The sequence below is a fragment of the Geotrypetes seraphini genome, chromosome 6 (genome assembly GCF_902459505.1).
Source record: "Geotrypetes seraphini chromosome 6, aGeoSer1.1, whole genome shotgun sequence".
Taxonomy (NCBI): Eukaryota; Metazoa; Chordata; class Amphibia; order Gymnophiona; family Dermophiidae; genus Geotrypetes; species Geotrypetes seraphini.
Window position 1 is genome coordinate 211,101,823 of NC_047089.1, and position 16,262 is coordinate 211,118,084.

At 42.6% G+C, this 16,262-nt stretch overlaps 1 protein-coding gene across 1 annotated transcript in view; it reads left to right on the forward strand.

Moving 5' to 3' along the window:
* The window catches only part of LOC117362604 (G protein-coupled receptor kinase 5-like), a 232,139-nt gene that overhangs the window by 107,182 nt on the left and 108,695 nt on the right, over positions 1–16,262 (forward strand). The window contains exon 2 of the mRNA XM_033949220.1: positions 10,301–10,396. Coding sequence (XP_033805111.1) covers positions 10,301–10,396 — 96 coding nt within the window. The remainder of the gene's footprint in view (positions 1–10,300; positions 10,397–16,262) is intronic.

Below are 16,262 nucleotides of genomic sequence, written 5' to 3' on the forward strand. Positions count from 1 at the left end.
GGCTTGATGGTCCATTGGTCTGACCCAGTAAGGCTATTCTTATGTTCTTATGCTGCGGCCGATGTTAAAAACCATGCAACGGTTTTGTAAAAGGGGGAGGGAGTGTTGGGTGTTTATTTTCCAGTGAATGAGAGTTAAAGGTATTGGTATTTTTGCGCCACAGGTACTGCTACTGGATAAAGTCTGGTGGCATCCGAATGTTTGTGCCATTTAGGAGTGACAAAGAAAAGCCGCAAAAACTTCAGTGGAGGATACAAGAGAAGCCAGGGGAAGTGATGTTTTTCCTACTGTCAAATCGATAAACACCTATTTAATTGTTTTGCATCGGGGCATTTTATCAGTTAAAACTAAAATTAGAAGCCTGGTTATAACCTGATGGTGTAAGAAGAACTGAGGATGCCATGTCTGGTTTGTGAGTTCAGGAAGGAAGGGAGGGAAGCTGGAGGGTGTGGAGGCTCCAGGAAACCCTTCTGTTTGCAATGCCCATCGTCTGCTCTTGCTGGCTTCTTGATTCTCATCTTTTACTGTTGATACTTTGGTGCTTTGCTTTGTTTCATGGGTTTTCTTTCATTGATGATATGATTTTTTTTTTGTTTGTTTGTTTTTATTTTTATTTTGTTTCCTTCCTCAGAATATTGGGATTCCTTATCTGTTTGGTCTGTAATTTTGATCCCAAAATCTACCCTCTTTCTCCTTCCCAGTTTCTTGCCTAAAATATCAACAAAACACTTGAGAAATTCGTTGAGTTTGTTCCGGGAGCCGGAGCCTAGACCTACTGCAGAGACAAAGGGGTCTTTTTACTAAGGTGCACTAGCCGATTTAGCGCGCGCTAACTTTTTTAGCGCGTGCTAATCAATTTTAGCACGCACGCTAAACGCGAATGCGTCCATTATAGTCTATGGACGCGTTGACATTTAGAATGCGCTAAATCAGCTAACACACCTTAGTAAAAGAGGGGGAAAGTGTTCTTGGAACACATCAGAGACTTAGTAGGAAGACTGAGTTTTTCCATATCATACACAGGATCTTGTTTGGTCACTGTGAATTTGTAGATGGGCCGAATCATGAAATAAAAACAATATTCTTGATAACTCTTTTTTTTAAGTGAACTGAGTATTCAGGTGATGAGTGACTTTGCAGCAGGACTGAGTATTGCCATACCGCAGAACAATTTCTGCATTCACTGACTTGTATAGGAATGTTTCTTTCTAATACAGTGGTTCTCAACCCTGTCCTGAGGACCCTCCAGCCAGTCAGGTTTTCAAGATATCCCTAATGAATATGCATGAGAGAGATTTGCATACCTGTCACTTCCATTATATGCAAATCTCTCTCATGCATATTCATTAGGGATATCTTGAAAACCCGACTGGCTGGGGGATCCCCAGGACAGGGATGAGAACCACTGTTCTAATATAAAGTGTGTGTGTGTTTGATGGCTTTGCAACAGAGGTCGGCCCTCTTTTGCTGTTGCTAAGAAAGCGGAGATATGCAAATGGTTCCCCTTCTTTAACATACCAAGAACTGTTTGTCCCCAGTCCCACCCAGGCCTGCTGTTGTCTTTACTTTTTTTTTTTTAATTGAATATTTTACAATACAGACAAGCATATAATACTCGAATATAGATCTGTAAAGTAAACCCACATATCTATAAAGTAAACCCCTAAAAAAAGGGGCGACTATGACACAGTGGTTAAAGCTACAGCCTCGGCACCCTGAGGTGGTGGGTTCAAACCCACGCTGCTCCTTGTGACCCTGGGCAAATCACTTAATCCCCCCATTGCCCCAGATATATTAGATAGATTGTGAGCCCACCAGAATAGACAGGGTGGCAGGGTAGAGACTGTCAGTCATTGTATTAACATCTTATTCTTGTGTCTTGCCATGGATGCTGCTTTGTTTTGGTGAGTAACGTTATGGAAATAAATGAAACAAATGAAATTAAGTTATTGCTCAACACTTAACAGTGGGCCTTCTGTATGTAGCTGAAGACTGGATCCAGTCCTCGCTTGCCCTACTGCCATTGGGTCTCCCTGATTGTTTGTATTTAATTTGTGGCTACACCTGTATGAAAGTATTGTATAAAAATAAAAAATTCTATGATGAAACTGAATACAAAGAGCGCATTCAGTGTCTCCCAAAGCAGCTTTGTAAGAAGGACCCTAGAGCAGTAGTTCCCAACCCTTTCCTGGAGGTCCACCAGGCCAGGGTATTCAGGCTTAGCCCTAATGAATATGCATGGAGCAGATTTGCATGCCTGTCACTTCCACTATATGCAAATTTCTCTTATGCATATTCATTAGGGCTAGCCTGAAAACCCGATTGGCCTGGTGGTCCTCCAGGACAGGTTTGGGAACTAGAGCACTGGGGCCAGTCTTGACCAATTGCAATTTGGTTTTAGCATCTTGTATTCAGTGTCCCAGTGGGACCACAGATACCACTTGGTAGACTTGAAGTGAGCAACCTCTCTGCTGGACTGGGCTAAGCTGAAGTTTGTTCTAGATAAAGTGAAGCTCTTTCTATTCCTTTATCTCCAAGAGCAAGCATTGACACTTTGAGGTTCTTTGGCAGTCTAGATTAAGCATGCACATTGTTTCTATTTGTTCCACCCTTGTTAAACCATTTATTTGCTGGACTAAACCTAGCTCAATTCAAACAGGGCATTTTGTGGAGAAACCACAGAAATGAGGCGAGCTGGTGGGATGACTGATTTACTTACACAAATGAGTTGGTGGCAGAAGCCAGCCAGGGAAGCAAATGGGTGCTACAGCGAGCCTGGGACAAGTCAGAGACTAGGGCAGAGGTATATGTGTCAGGTCCTGCCCAATGGCCCAGTCCTCTTGTGCCAGTACTAAAAGCCAGAACTCTCTCCTGTATGCCTGATGTGAAGTCAATTGCTGTGTCTTAATAATTGATATACAGTGGAACCTTGGTTTACGAGCATAATTCATTCCAGAAGCATGCTCATAAACCAAATTACTCGTATATCAAAGCAAGTTTCCCCTTAGGAAGTAAAGGAAACTCGCTTGATTGGTTCCACCTCTCCCTCCCCCGGCCACCGGCGCTACTCCACCCCACCCTACCCCACCCCATCCCCAAAAGACCCTCCCACCCCTAAGGCCAATGGTGTGCTTCCACATCCCCCTCCCTGCGAACCGGCATCGCCCCCACTCACGAACCGGCATCCTCTGCCCGCCTGAACTGAAGGCTTACCCCTATATGGCACTGACATGCAGCACCAACCCACAGGAGGTGCCGGTGCCCGAAGATCCTGCCTCTTGCTGGACTTGGCCTTGAGCATCTGCACAGAGAGGCGGGAGCCAGAAGGCCTTGAGCATGTGCAGATGCTCAAGGCCCAGTCCGGCAAGAGACAGGATCTTCAGACACTGGCACCTCCTGTGGGTTGGTGCTGCGTGCCGGTGCCAGATTGGGTTAAGCCTTCAGTTTGGTCGGGGGATGCCGGTTTGCTTGGGGGGAGGGGGCATTCACGAGGGGGGGGCAATGCTGGTGCGAGGGGAGGCAGCGTTTGCGGGTGGGGGGGCGATGCTGGTTCACGGGTGGGGGGGCGATGCTGGTTTGCGGGCGGGGGACTCGCTAATCGAGTCAACGCTCGGTTTGTGAGTCACGATTTACAAAAATGTTTTGCTCGTCTTGCAAAACGAGGTTTGACTGTATATTCCTTTATTTAAATCGGAGTCTTTTCTGTGTTATCAGTATTGCATATGTGATCAGGATTGCCCTAATCATAAAATTATTCTTCTTTGCCCTGCTGCTTCTGATTGTGCCCTGTTGGCTTTTTCATATTGTCTAGTGTAGTCCTATATTCCAACAGGTTCCTGAAATGATCTGTTTGGCATGTGTGTATATATCAAATAAATATATAAAAAGCCATGATGGTATCAAACATACTGTGAATCTATTTGAGTGACTGTTCAATTCACCTAACAAGCTTGTAAGTACAAGCCCACTGGATCCAGTCTTTGGTTCAACTTTTGGAGTCAAGCTGAAATTGGCCAGAGACAAAGTACTCAGAATTTTGGGACTGTACAGGGATTGTACTGATGATTGTCTCAAATGTTCTGTTTTTGGGCAATTCATAATGATCTGGTAAAAGATGTTGCCAATAAAGGATCTATATAATTTTTCCAGAATACTGATATGCCATATATACGTGAATATAAATTGATCAAAATATAAACCGAGGTGCCCTTTTTCCCCCCCCAAAAGGAGGTAAAAAATGTTGACTTGAATATAAATTGATCCAAATATAAACCGAGGTGCCCTTTTTCCCCCCCAAAAGGAGGTAAAAAATGTTGACTTGAATAAAAACTGAGATTAGAAATTTGGTTGATTCTGGTGAGAGAATCTACAAAGACTATACTTCTTTGTCATAAGTTTTAACACAATTTTTTTAAAACTTTAAATATTTTTATTAGTCCAAACCACAAAACATTTAGTACAATAACAGCATGATAAACAATCCCTCCCACCATAATCCTCCTGTTCTCTACCATCCTATCCCCCCTTCCCCAAGTTTAACACAATTAACTTCACAGTGTAGCTTATCGTCATCAATAAATGATTTTAAATCCTTGAAAACAGGATTCCTCATCAGAATTCCCAAACAGACAGTGGAAGTCAGCTTCTGTGATGTCATCAGCATATATATTGTCATTATCAATGACATCACTGCTGTTGTTGCTTTCATACAGTACATCATCTTCACTTCATCAAAGGCATTGCTTATTTATGTCACATTACCATATCTTCTGGAATGTCTTCCCAGGCATCTCTGACCCATTTTGCAATCGTTTCAATGTCTGGTTTTATCAGATTTTGGGCTTTTGTCAAGCGTATTTTACCAGAAGACATCCGTTCATGCCATATCTTTCACACATTATCCTTGAAAGGTTTATTCAAACAAACATCTAGTGGTTGTAAAACATATGTAAGATGACCTGGTATACAGTGCTCCCCCGCAAATTCACGGTCGGCAGTTCGCGGTATTTTCTGACCACGAACCGCCGACCAGGAGAGGGCAGCCGGAGCACCGGCGAGTGAAGGAAATCACTCACTGTATGCTCCGACCGCCTCTTCCTGTACTAAAGTCAGGCCTCACCAATCAGGAGCTGCTTTAGTACAGGAAGAGGCGGTCGGAGCATATAGCGAGTGATTTCCTTCCCTCGCCGGCGCTCCGGCTGCTCTCTCCTGCGTCTCCCGCTGCCCTCTCCAGTCTCCTCCACGAAAAACCGTATTTGCGGTTTTTCAAGATTCGGGGGGTTCCTGGAATGGAAACCCCTGCGAATATCAGGGGAGGTATTGTAATTTGCATACTATGAGCATATACTCTCATACCAAGCAGCTTACTATGATAAAGATATTTATCCACTGATATTCAAGTCAAGCTCTTATGAACACTTGAGAAAACTGCTAAACTTTTCTGAATTCCTGACCAATTAGATTATCACGTTCTTTTCTAATATAATTTGTCTTCAGAGCATAGCTTTTTGTTAACCGCATTGAACTTACGGTTATGCGGTCTATAAATCTGTTATGTTATGTTACTCTGAAGAGACTTTGCCTTCTAAACTAAACTAAGCCTTAGGTTTATATAAAGCATCTTCTCCACTGAAGTGGAGCTCGACACGGTTTACAGAGTTTAAAAAATATGGGAAGAGAGAGTTTATAAAGCATAAAAGAGGGGATGTAATCAGGAGAAGAGATTATTATATGCTAGAGAAAAGCCAGGTTTTCAGTTGTTTTCGGAATAGTTGGAGGGAGTCCAGGTTCCGCAGCGGGACAGTGAGGTCATTCCAGAGGCCGGTGATTTTGGAGAGGAGGGATCTACCCAGTTTACCTGCGTGGAGGATGCCGTGTAGAGAGGGGAAGGATAGTTTATGTCTGTTTGATGTCTTCAGATATATGGGCTTTAAACATGTCCCAAGCGAGCAAGGATGTTTTTTTGCTTGAAAGAATAGCCAGTCGTCTATTCCAGTGTTTCTCAACTCGGTCCTAGAGTACCTCTTTGCTAGTCAAGATTTTAGGATATCCACAATAAATATGCAAAAACTTGATTTGCATACAGTATCTCTATTATATGCAAATTACTTTCATGCATATTCATTGTGAATATCCTGAAAACATGACTAGCAAAAGAGTACTCCAGACCGAATTGAGAAATATTGGTCTATTCCAGATCTCGTCAAGTCACATTTTGGTTCCTTCTTCATCCAGCCTTTGGCATGTACAGGCACAGTTATTCATGGTGGAAATTTAATGTTTTTGGCAATGTCTTCCTTTTAAAAAATGACTACAAGCCTCAACTTGATTCAATTCACCAAACAAGAGAAAACAGTAAAATGGTTCTTTTTATTCCCGGTTGTCCTAACCCCTCCCAAAAAACAAAACAACAAAAAACAACCAACTGTTTTATCTCCTAGATTTGCTGCAGTTCTATTGCTGGGAAGGTCAAACGTTATTGGAGTTTCATCCATGTTTCCAATTTCTCCAAGATCAAAATTGTATAATTTTCATTGTTCTATAATAAATTTATGAAATGAAGATACTTTTTCTTCACTATCCTGTGGCCGTTTATGAGCAATTTTTGTTCTTTGTCATAAACAAAGACCATATCTCTTCATAAATATTTTCAGCCTAATAAGAACTGTACAGTTTGATAATGAAGGTGAATGTTAAAAGTGCTTATGATTAGGTTGAATGGAGTAATACCTAAACCAGGGCTGCCCAAGTCCGGTCCTCGAGATCTACTGGCAGGCCAGGTTTTCAGGAAAACATGCATGAGAGAGATTTGCATACCAAGAAGGCAGTGCAGGCAAATCTCTCTCATGCATATTCATTGTGGATATCCCAAAAACCTGGCCTGCCAGTAGATCTCGAGGACCAGACTTGGGCAGCCCTGTTCATTTGGAGAAAAAGAATTTAAAAAAGCCAAACTTATCACCTGTCACGGTCTACAGCTTTCAGAAGATAGCATCCTGTGGTTAAACTGTAAACTCTGTTGTCCCGAGTCAAGTATTGCTCTGCTTCTCCATCACTAGGAGACTTAGCAACAACTAGCAGACCGCATTGTTCAGTCATAGGTGTCACTTTTATGTGGCAGCTATGAAGAAATAATATATGATTGGGAGATAATTAAATAATCAGGACTTCCCTATATTAATATCATACACAATGAAATCTTATGCCATCATTCCCTATCTTATTACAAATACTGTATTATAATAATGTGATAATAGTGCTCAGTCATCATAACATATCCACACCAGCAACAGTGTCTAATGATGATGGTATATTCAACATCATTGGTTAAGAGGTTGGAGGAGCTGCCGTACAGCGAAAGATTAGAGAAACTGGGCCTCTTCTCCCTCGAACAGAGGAGATTGAGAGGGGACATGATCAAAACATTCAAGGTACTGAAGGGAATAGACTTAGTAGATAAGGGCAGGTTGTTCACCCTCTCCAAGGTAGGGAGAACGAGAGGGCACTCTCTAAAGTTGAAAGGGGATAGATTCGGTACAAACGTAAGGAAGTTCTTCTTCACCCAGAGAGTGGTAGAAAACTGGAACGCTCTTCCGGAGTCTGTAATAGGGGAAAACACCCTCCAGGGATTCAAGACGTTCCTGCTGAACAAGGACGTACGCTGATAGGGCTAGTTTCAGTTAGGGCGCTGGTCTTTGACCAGAGGTCCACCACGTGCCAACTGCTGGGCATGATGGACCCAGCTGCGGCAGTTCTTATTGTACCCACCTGCCCCCTGTTATCTTTAACTAATGCTGTTTTTTAAAGTTTTTTAGAATTCTATATATAAATTTCCTACTTATCTTTGAATCTGTGGTGGATGATTCGACAGGCGAAAGGATTTACTCCAGAAGAACTATTTTGGACCCGTACAACTCTTTCTCCTCAATAACTGATCCCTTGAGCTGTTAATCACTAGCTTTCACCCTGTTAAGTTCAATCAATTTGTACCATCTTTTAATCTTTGTAAACCGCATAGAACTTCACGGTCCTATGGTATATAAACTGTTATTATTATTATTACTATTATAAAGGGATTTGACAGGGGTTTTGATCCAGCACACAGAAATTTTCACAGGGGATCTGTCAACAGTGCCAAGATAAATCGTCATTTATAGAGCTCCACCCGCTTGTCGAATCATCAACCACAGGTAGGTAGGTAGGTAGGTAGGTAGGTAGGTAGATATAATTCTAAAAAAACAGCATTAGTTAAAGATAACAGGAGGCAGGTGGGTGCAATGATGTTGAATATACCATCATCATAAGACACTGTTGCCGGTGTGGATATGGTTTGATGATGAAGCACTATTATCACATTGTTATAATATCTGTAATAAGATAGGGAATTATGGAATAGGATTTCATTGTGTAAGCTATTAAGAAAGGCAAGTTTAATGGTAGAATTAAGAACAAGGAAAAAAGAATTTCACATCGGAATGACCCAAGAGCCAGCCCAGCAGGGATCGGGATGTGGTTCCACTAATACAGACAGAGCCTTACTGTTTGGTGCTCCAGACAGCTGATGCCACAATGATGAATAAAGCCCTTGCCGCTGGTGTATGCTAGTCTAGTGTGGGGCCTTGAGCATCTGGGCTCCTGCAGACCTTGAGCATACGCAGATGCTCAAGGTTCCACACCAGATCAGCATACACCAGCGGTAAGAGCTTTATTCGTCACTATGGCATCAGCTGTCTGGAGCACCAACGGAGCTGGTAAGGAGAATGTGGCAACAGTGGGGTAGAGTGCAGAGTAATAACAGCCATCGGGTGTATGGGGGGGGTACAGAGAGCAGCATCGGTCATTAGGGGGGAGCAATGCAGGAGAGCACCTCTGGACATTGGGTGGGCTGAGTACAGAGAGCGGCATCGGTCATGAGGGAGGGGTGCAGTGCAGAAGAGCAGTTCCAGTCACCGGGGGAGGGGAGGGGGGGGAGGGGAGGGGAGTGCAGGAAAGCAGCACCTGTCATTGTAAAGGGAGTACAGAAGTACTGGCTACCTGGATGACTCAAATGTAATTTTTTGGGTCATTTTTTTGGCTCAAAATTCACAGTATATTTTTCAGTACAATATGGTATGTATCTAATATAATAAAAGCCTAAGCCGCGCATGCGCACTCCCATCGCGTGTTCCGTTTTCCGTGCGCTGTAGGGCACCGCAGATAGGAGTGCGCATGCACGCAAAACACTCTCTCTCCTCCCCCAAGGTGGATGTCGGACGCGGCGGCTGTCGGGCGTGCTGTTCTTCGGTCTGCCCTGCTCCTTGCCTTAGTATATTTTTAAGTTGAAAGACGAGGCAGCGGCTCCTCTCAGGATCCCCACCTGCGTCGGAAGTCCGATGCAGTCGGGGATCTTGAGAGGAGCCGCCGCGTCTTAAAAATATACTAAGGCAAGGAGCAGGGCAGACCGATCTTCAAAATGGCCGCAACTCCTGCACAGAACGCCGATCCAGGGGAGTAGGCCAGCCAGCCAGCCAGCCATTTGGCCAGGGGACAGAAGCAGCAGAAGAAGAGTGGCTGGATTAGAAACTGTTTTCTTTTTTGTTCCAGTTCATAGCCTCCCTGCCCCTTTTCCTGTCTGGAAGGGAGGTGCAGGAGCAGATGACACCTGCTGCTCCAGAGTCTGAAAAGTAGTGGGACTGTGTTCCAGACTGTTAGGAGCAGCTTTTGAATGCTATGGTTTCTCCATTGCTCTCTATGGAACTGAGCCCATGTAATGGACAGGGGGGGGGGGCAGAAAAATGAAGGGAGGCCTACTGCTGGACAGGGGGAGCAGGAAGGAGGTGATGATGGACAGGGGGGAGGTAAAACAAAGGGAGAAGAGCTGCTGCTGGATAAGGTGAGCAGTGATGGGGTGGTGGAGGACACAGGGGAGGTAAAAGGAAGGGAGAATGGACAGGAAGCAGGCAAGGGGTGGTTGTGGACAGCCAAGGAAAAAAAAAAAAAAAAGAAAAGACAGAAATTCAGAAAGCGGCTAAGGAGAGAGAAAAAGAAATAAAGACAGACACACACACATATATTCTAGCACCCATTGATGTAACGGGCTATAAGTATGTTAATATTAGCATGACATTAGATTCTGCATCCATTAAGAATGGAAAGGTGAAGTGGTCTGATTAACCTTGTTTTGTGGGTTGGGGACTATTTTATTCTGCAATGCAGCTACTTATCGCTGTGTTGCTATTACATTTTCTCTCCTTCCTCTTCTGTTTTTGGAAATGCTTACCTCAGTTCATTCTTTTCTCTCTCTCCTTTTGCATTGTCACAGGTGGCGGAGGGAAGCGGAAAGGGAGGAGTAAAAAGTGGAAGGAAATCCTCAAGTTCCCTCACATCAGCCAATGTGAGGAGCTACGAAAGAGTCTAGGTAAGTGAAAAGGAGTGTACTTCTTTATATCGTGCCCGGGAGTGGGTTACTGGCAGTCATGAAAAATGCCCATGAAGTGCTGTGTGACTTGGAGGATTTTTTTTTTGTGTGTGTGGGGAGGGGAATTTGACTCATTACATTGTAACATAGTAAATGACGGCAGATTTAAGGAAAGCAAGAAAACTTACCTCTTCACCTGACCCCCCCTGTTTATTTCCTATTGGAATAAGATTCTCTTTACAGATTAGTTAGGATAAATACATTGTATTATAAATATGTCAAGTGTATGATAATCACATTGAATTGTGTATATATGGCAAAATGTAAACCGTTTGACTGTATCTTATCCTGTAACCTGTTCTGAGCTCGTTGGAAAACAAATTAAATTAATAAATAAATAATAACAACTTTATTCTTCTAAAGACCTGAATGGTCCATCCAGTCTGCCCAACAATCACACTCATTATCAATTCATGATTATAACAGCAATGAATGTGATTGTCAACTGCTTGATTGTGGGGTTTGTTTGTTTTTTTTCATTTCTGGGATAGACTATAGAAGTCTGCCTAACCTCTGTCCTTTAGGTTCCAACTACTAGAATTGCCTTTGATGCCCACTCTAGTTTATCTGAATCCATCTTGTTATTTTTGGGACATAGATATAGAAGTCTGCCTGGCATTGTCCCCATATTCCAATCTAAAGTCCTCTCCTGTCCATCCTAAACCAGATTTGCCCTATATGAGACACAGACAGACCTTACAAGCCTTAACACTTCACAGCCAGAGTCACCCTCTAAACACAAGTTGACACATCAAATACCCATCGACCATTCAAGTTTTGTTTTTTTGTGCAGAGCTGGGATCTGGCACTTACGCGTTCACAACATCCTGGGTATTTTTCCTCTCTGTTTTTTTTTTTAATCCCCTCTTCACATCCTCATTCCCAGCATACAAAGTGTGCTCATTGTACTGGTTGTCCATGCACCAGTTTCCTTTCCAGAGCCCTAGAACTGTGAGCTACTAGGCGTGATTAGGGAACAGAAGGCTTGACATGGAGCTTGAACAGAGATGTTGCATAGGAGGATGCAGTGTGTGCCACTGGTATGATGCAGGTTTCCCTGTTTATATGACGGGAAAGGTCTCGCAGGACTGGAGAAGAGCAGATGTGGTCCTTCTTCACAAAAGTGGTCGCAGAGATGAAGCGGGAAACTACAGGCCAGTAAGCCTCACTTCAGTTATTGGAAAAATAATGGAAACGTTATAGAAGGCAAGGATAGTGAAATTTATTGGAATCTAATGGATTTCAAGATCCGAGGCAACATGGGTTTATTAAAGGTAAATTGTGCCAAATGAATCTGCTTGTATTCTTTCACTGGGTGACCAGGGAGTTGGATCAAAGAGGTGCGCTAGATGTAATTTACTTAGATTTCAGCAAAGCCTTTGACACGGTTCCTCATAGGAGGCTCTTAAACTCCATGGGCTGAAGTTAGGGTCCAAAGTGGTGAACTGCATTAGAAGCTGGTTGACAGACAAGACGCCAGATCCACTTGTGCTTTGAAATTTGCTGTAGATACAAAGGACCTGCAGCCGTGTGGTTTTCTATGAAAATGCCTGTAAACTTGAAAATGTAATCTACTGTCAAAATTTTTTTCAAAGCTATGCTCTTAAAAACAATGGCCCCCTTTATGAAGCTGCATTAAGGTTTTTGGGGTTTTTTTTTGTTTGTTTGTTTTTTAAATCGCAAGTCGCTGTGGTAAAAGCTCAGACGCAGCTTGATAAAAGGTGGACAAATATTTGTGCCTTTGTGAGCTCTGTTTGTTCAGGTAAATTGTGATTTAGCTGGGTAAGAAGCTTTGAAACTGGTCTTCCCCCATCTTCCTATGAATTGTAATTATTACAGTTATGATGCCAATAGGGAAATTAAATGTTTGGCCAGATTCATCGTCGCGTAGGATTCAAGCATGTTTTCTTTTTTTCTTTTTTTTTTAATTCCAGAGGTGGAGAAAATAAGAGGCCTCAATTTTGTATTTATTTTGGATTTGGAACATAAGAATAGCCTTACTGGGCCGGTTCATAGACAACTCGGCGAAAGACAAAGGCGCGCGCCGACAACTGAGCGCAACACGGAGGCACGCACCAAAGAAAATTACAGTTTTTAAGGGCTCCGACGGGGGGTTTTGTTGGGGAGCCCCCCCAGTTTACTTAATAGAGATCGTGCCGGCGTTGTGGGGGGTTGTAACCCTCCACATTTTACTGTAAACTTAACTTTTTCCCTAAAAACAGGGAAAAAGTGAAGTTTTCAGTAAAATGTGGGGGGTTACAACCCTCCACACCTCCCACAACGTGGCGCGATCTCTATTAAGTAAAGTGGGGGGTTCCCCCTCCCCCCTGTCGGAGCCGTAAAAACAGTAATTTTCTGCGGCGCGCACCTCCACGCTGCGCTCAATTGTCTGTGTTCGCCTTTGTCCCGGCGTGCTTTTGACCTGACACCTACTGGGCCAGACCAATGGTCCATCAATCCCAATAGCCCGTTCTCACGGTGGCCAATCCAGGTCACTAGTACCTAGCCAAAACCCAAGGAGTAGCAATATTCCATGCTACTGATCCAGGGCAAGCAGTAGCTTCCCCCATGTCTTTCTCAATAACAGACTATGGACTTTTCCTCCAGGAACTTGTCCAAACCTTTTTTAAAACCAGCTACGCTATCCGCTCTTACCACATCCTCTGGCAACACGTTCGAGAGCTTAACTATTCTCTGAGTGAAAAAAAATTCCTCCTATTGATTTACCTTGTGCCTTTTCATTGGCAGGTCAAGGTGGGTTGCATTGAGGTGCAATAACAATTTCTCTGCCCCTCCCCCCAAGGGTTTAAAATCTAATTTTGTACCTGAAGCTTCCGCAGAATTGTTTGGGAAACTTTTAGTCTACAAAGTGTTTTCTTTGTTTGCTCTCAACTAATGGCATTTTGGCTTTGAAGAGACTGATTTATTTTGGCTCCTGCCCCTGAGGGTGTTTAGGGGTTCTTGTAAATATAGGTGGTTCTCTTTTGCTTTAAAAAATTTCCTTGTCCCGTTTCATAATTGATTCTCCTCTCGATATGAACTGCTATACAGTTTGTTTTTCCTTTTTTTTTGTGCCTCATTTATTTATTTATTTATTTTTTCAATTATGTATTTTTTCTGTAAGCAGATTTTTGTGTTCATTCTTATTTGAATGTGAGTTCAAAATAATGTAAATAAAAATATATAAGCAAAGGTTTGTACCTGATGCAATGGCGTGTTAAGTGACTTGCCCAAGGTCAAAGGGTTCTTCAGTGTAGATATAGGATTTAAATCTTGTCTTTTCTATTTCTCAGCCTATTGCTTTAACGACTAGGCTTCCAATCCATGGTTATATTAGAAGAATGGCAAATATTCACATCTATGTCAGTTGCTATGGTTTTGGAGGTCTGATGAACAGCTATAGCCTGATGGGATTCCCCCCCCCCTTTTTTTTTCATTTCCTGGTACTTTGTAAAGGGAATTTTGCCTCCATATTAAGGTTAATAGACTTTGATTGAATACAGTCATCGCAGCCCACCATATGTGGGCTGCCTGGTTCAATGCCAATACATTCATTTTATGGCTTAGAGATATCAGAGAGCAAAAACAGAGAAAGGGGGGGAGGGCACAGATAACAGGAAGAAAGGGAGATTCCAAGATCCATCCCTTGTTCCTGCATTACCAAAACTAATAAATGCTTCTCTGCATTCATTCCCATGGGGGTTTAACCTAACTGGGATCTTTTTAAAATGAAAAATGAATCTCAAAGCGTTAGACAGAGGACTTAACCTGCCATTGTGGACTGTGCAAACTTACAAAATCCTGCTTGAAAGAGGATTTGTGAGTTTCAGCAGGAAAACTTGGGTCTCTTGGGCTCTTTATTTGTAATAAAAGGCCATTTGTACATTATAAACTACTTCTGGGAAGTCCCTGCAAATAACCTTTCCAGGCATATGTGGGCTTTCATATGTTACTTGGTGTAAGATTTGGATGGATATTGTCTTTCATGGATTGTAAAAGGTGATACATGAACCAACTCTTGCTAATGATGGCAAAAGTTCTGCATATTTTGTACTTTTCAATCAAGTACTTTTGTACTTTTCAATCAAGTAGATTATTTTCATGCTTTAAAAACCCTTGTTCTTAGCAATTATTTCAGAAGGGAAGTGCTTGGCTTTGAGTTTCCAATAGACGTTAATTTGAATGTTGGACAACGACAGGAATCAAGTCAAGGCAGAAACAAAATGGAGTGAGATAAGTAAAACTGTGTATCCAGATGGATCAAAAAGGACCAGTTGTCAAAAAACTTGATTACAGCTCTCAGTATATGCACAAGATCAACAGAAATGATTAAAATAAATTGTGACTGAGCGACTAGAGAATTGGATCGAGAATGTGCACTAGATGTAATTTACTGAGATATCAGCAAAGCCTTTGACATGGTTCCTCATAGGAGGCTCGTGAATAAACTTGATGGACTTAAGTTAGGACCCAGAGTGGTGAACTGGATTAGAAACTGGCTGATGGACAGACACCAGCGGATGGTGGTTACTGGAATTTGCTCGAAGGAAGGAAGTTGAGTAGTGGAATGTCTCAAGCATTGGTACTGGGGCTGAATCTGTTCAATATGTTTGTGAGCGACATTGCTGAAGGGTTTGAACGTAAGGTTTGCCCCTTTTGCGGATGATACCAAGATTTGTAACAGAGTGGATACCTCGGAGGGAGTAGAAAACGTGAAAAAGGATCTGCAAAAGTTAGAATGGTCTAACGTCTGGAAACTAAAATTTAATGCAAAGTGATGCATCTGAGGGAATAGAAATCCAAGGGAGCCATATGTGCTGGGAAGTGAGAGGCCGATATGCACAGATGGGGAGAGGGTCCTTGGGGGTGATAGTGTCACACTGTTTCATTGCCTTCAAATCCTCAGACAAGGCAATTGCTGTAGCCAGAAGGATACTAGGCTGTATAGGGAGAGGTATAACTAGCAGAAGATAGGCGATGTTGATGTCCCTCTACAGGTCATTGGTGAGGCCCCACTTGGAGTATTGTGTTCCGTTTTGGAGGCTGAATCTGGCGAAGGATATAAGAAGACTCAATGCAGCCAGAGGAAGGCATTGAAAATGGTAGGGGTTTGCGCCAAAAGACTTAAGAGAAGAGACTTGGAAGACCTGAATATTTATACTCTAGAGGAGAGGAGGGTCAGGGGAGATATGATACAGATGTTTAAATACTTGAAAGATATTAATACAGAACCAAATCTTTTCCAGAGAAGGGAAAATGGTAAAACTAGAGGATATAAATTGAGGTTGTGGGGTGGTAGACTTAGGAGTAATGTTAGGAAATTATTTTTCATGGAGAGGGTGATTGATGCCTAGATTGGCCCTCTGAGGGAGGTGGAGAGGAAAACGGTGACGGAATAAAAAAACAAAAAGAATAGGATGAACAAAGAGGATCTATGATTAGAAAATAAATGGTCTAAATTGATGAACTAAGGCCAGTATTGGACAGACTTGCATGTTCTATGACCCGTATATGGCAACTCAGTTTAGGATGGTGCTGGGCAGACTTTAATAATAATAATAACAGCTTATATACCGCAATACCGTGAAGTTCTATGCGGTTTACAAAGATTAAGCAAAGGTACAAATTGATTGACTTTAAGAGGGGAGGAAGAAAGAGGGTTAATAGGACAGGAAATCCATTTTTGAGGAGAGAGTGATCAATAGAACAAGTTAATCGCTATAGAGGGGAGAGCGAAGAGAGGATCAGTTGTCTAGATACTTTAGGAACAGGTGTGTTTTCAGACGTTTCCTAAATTCCTCATAAG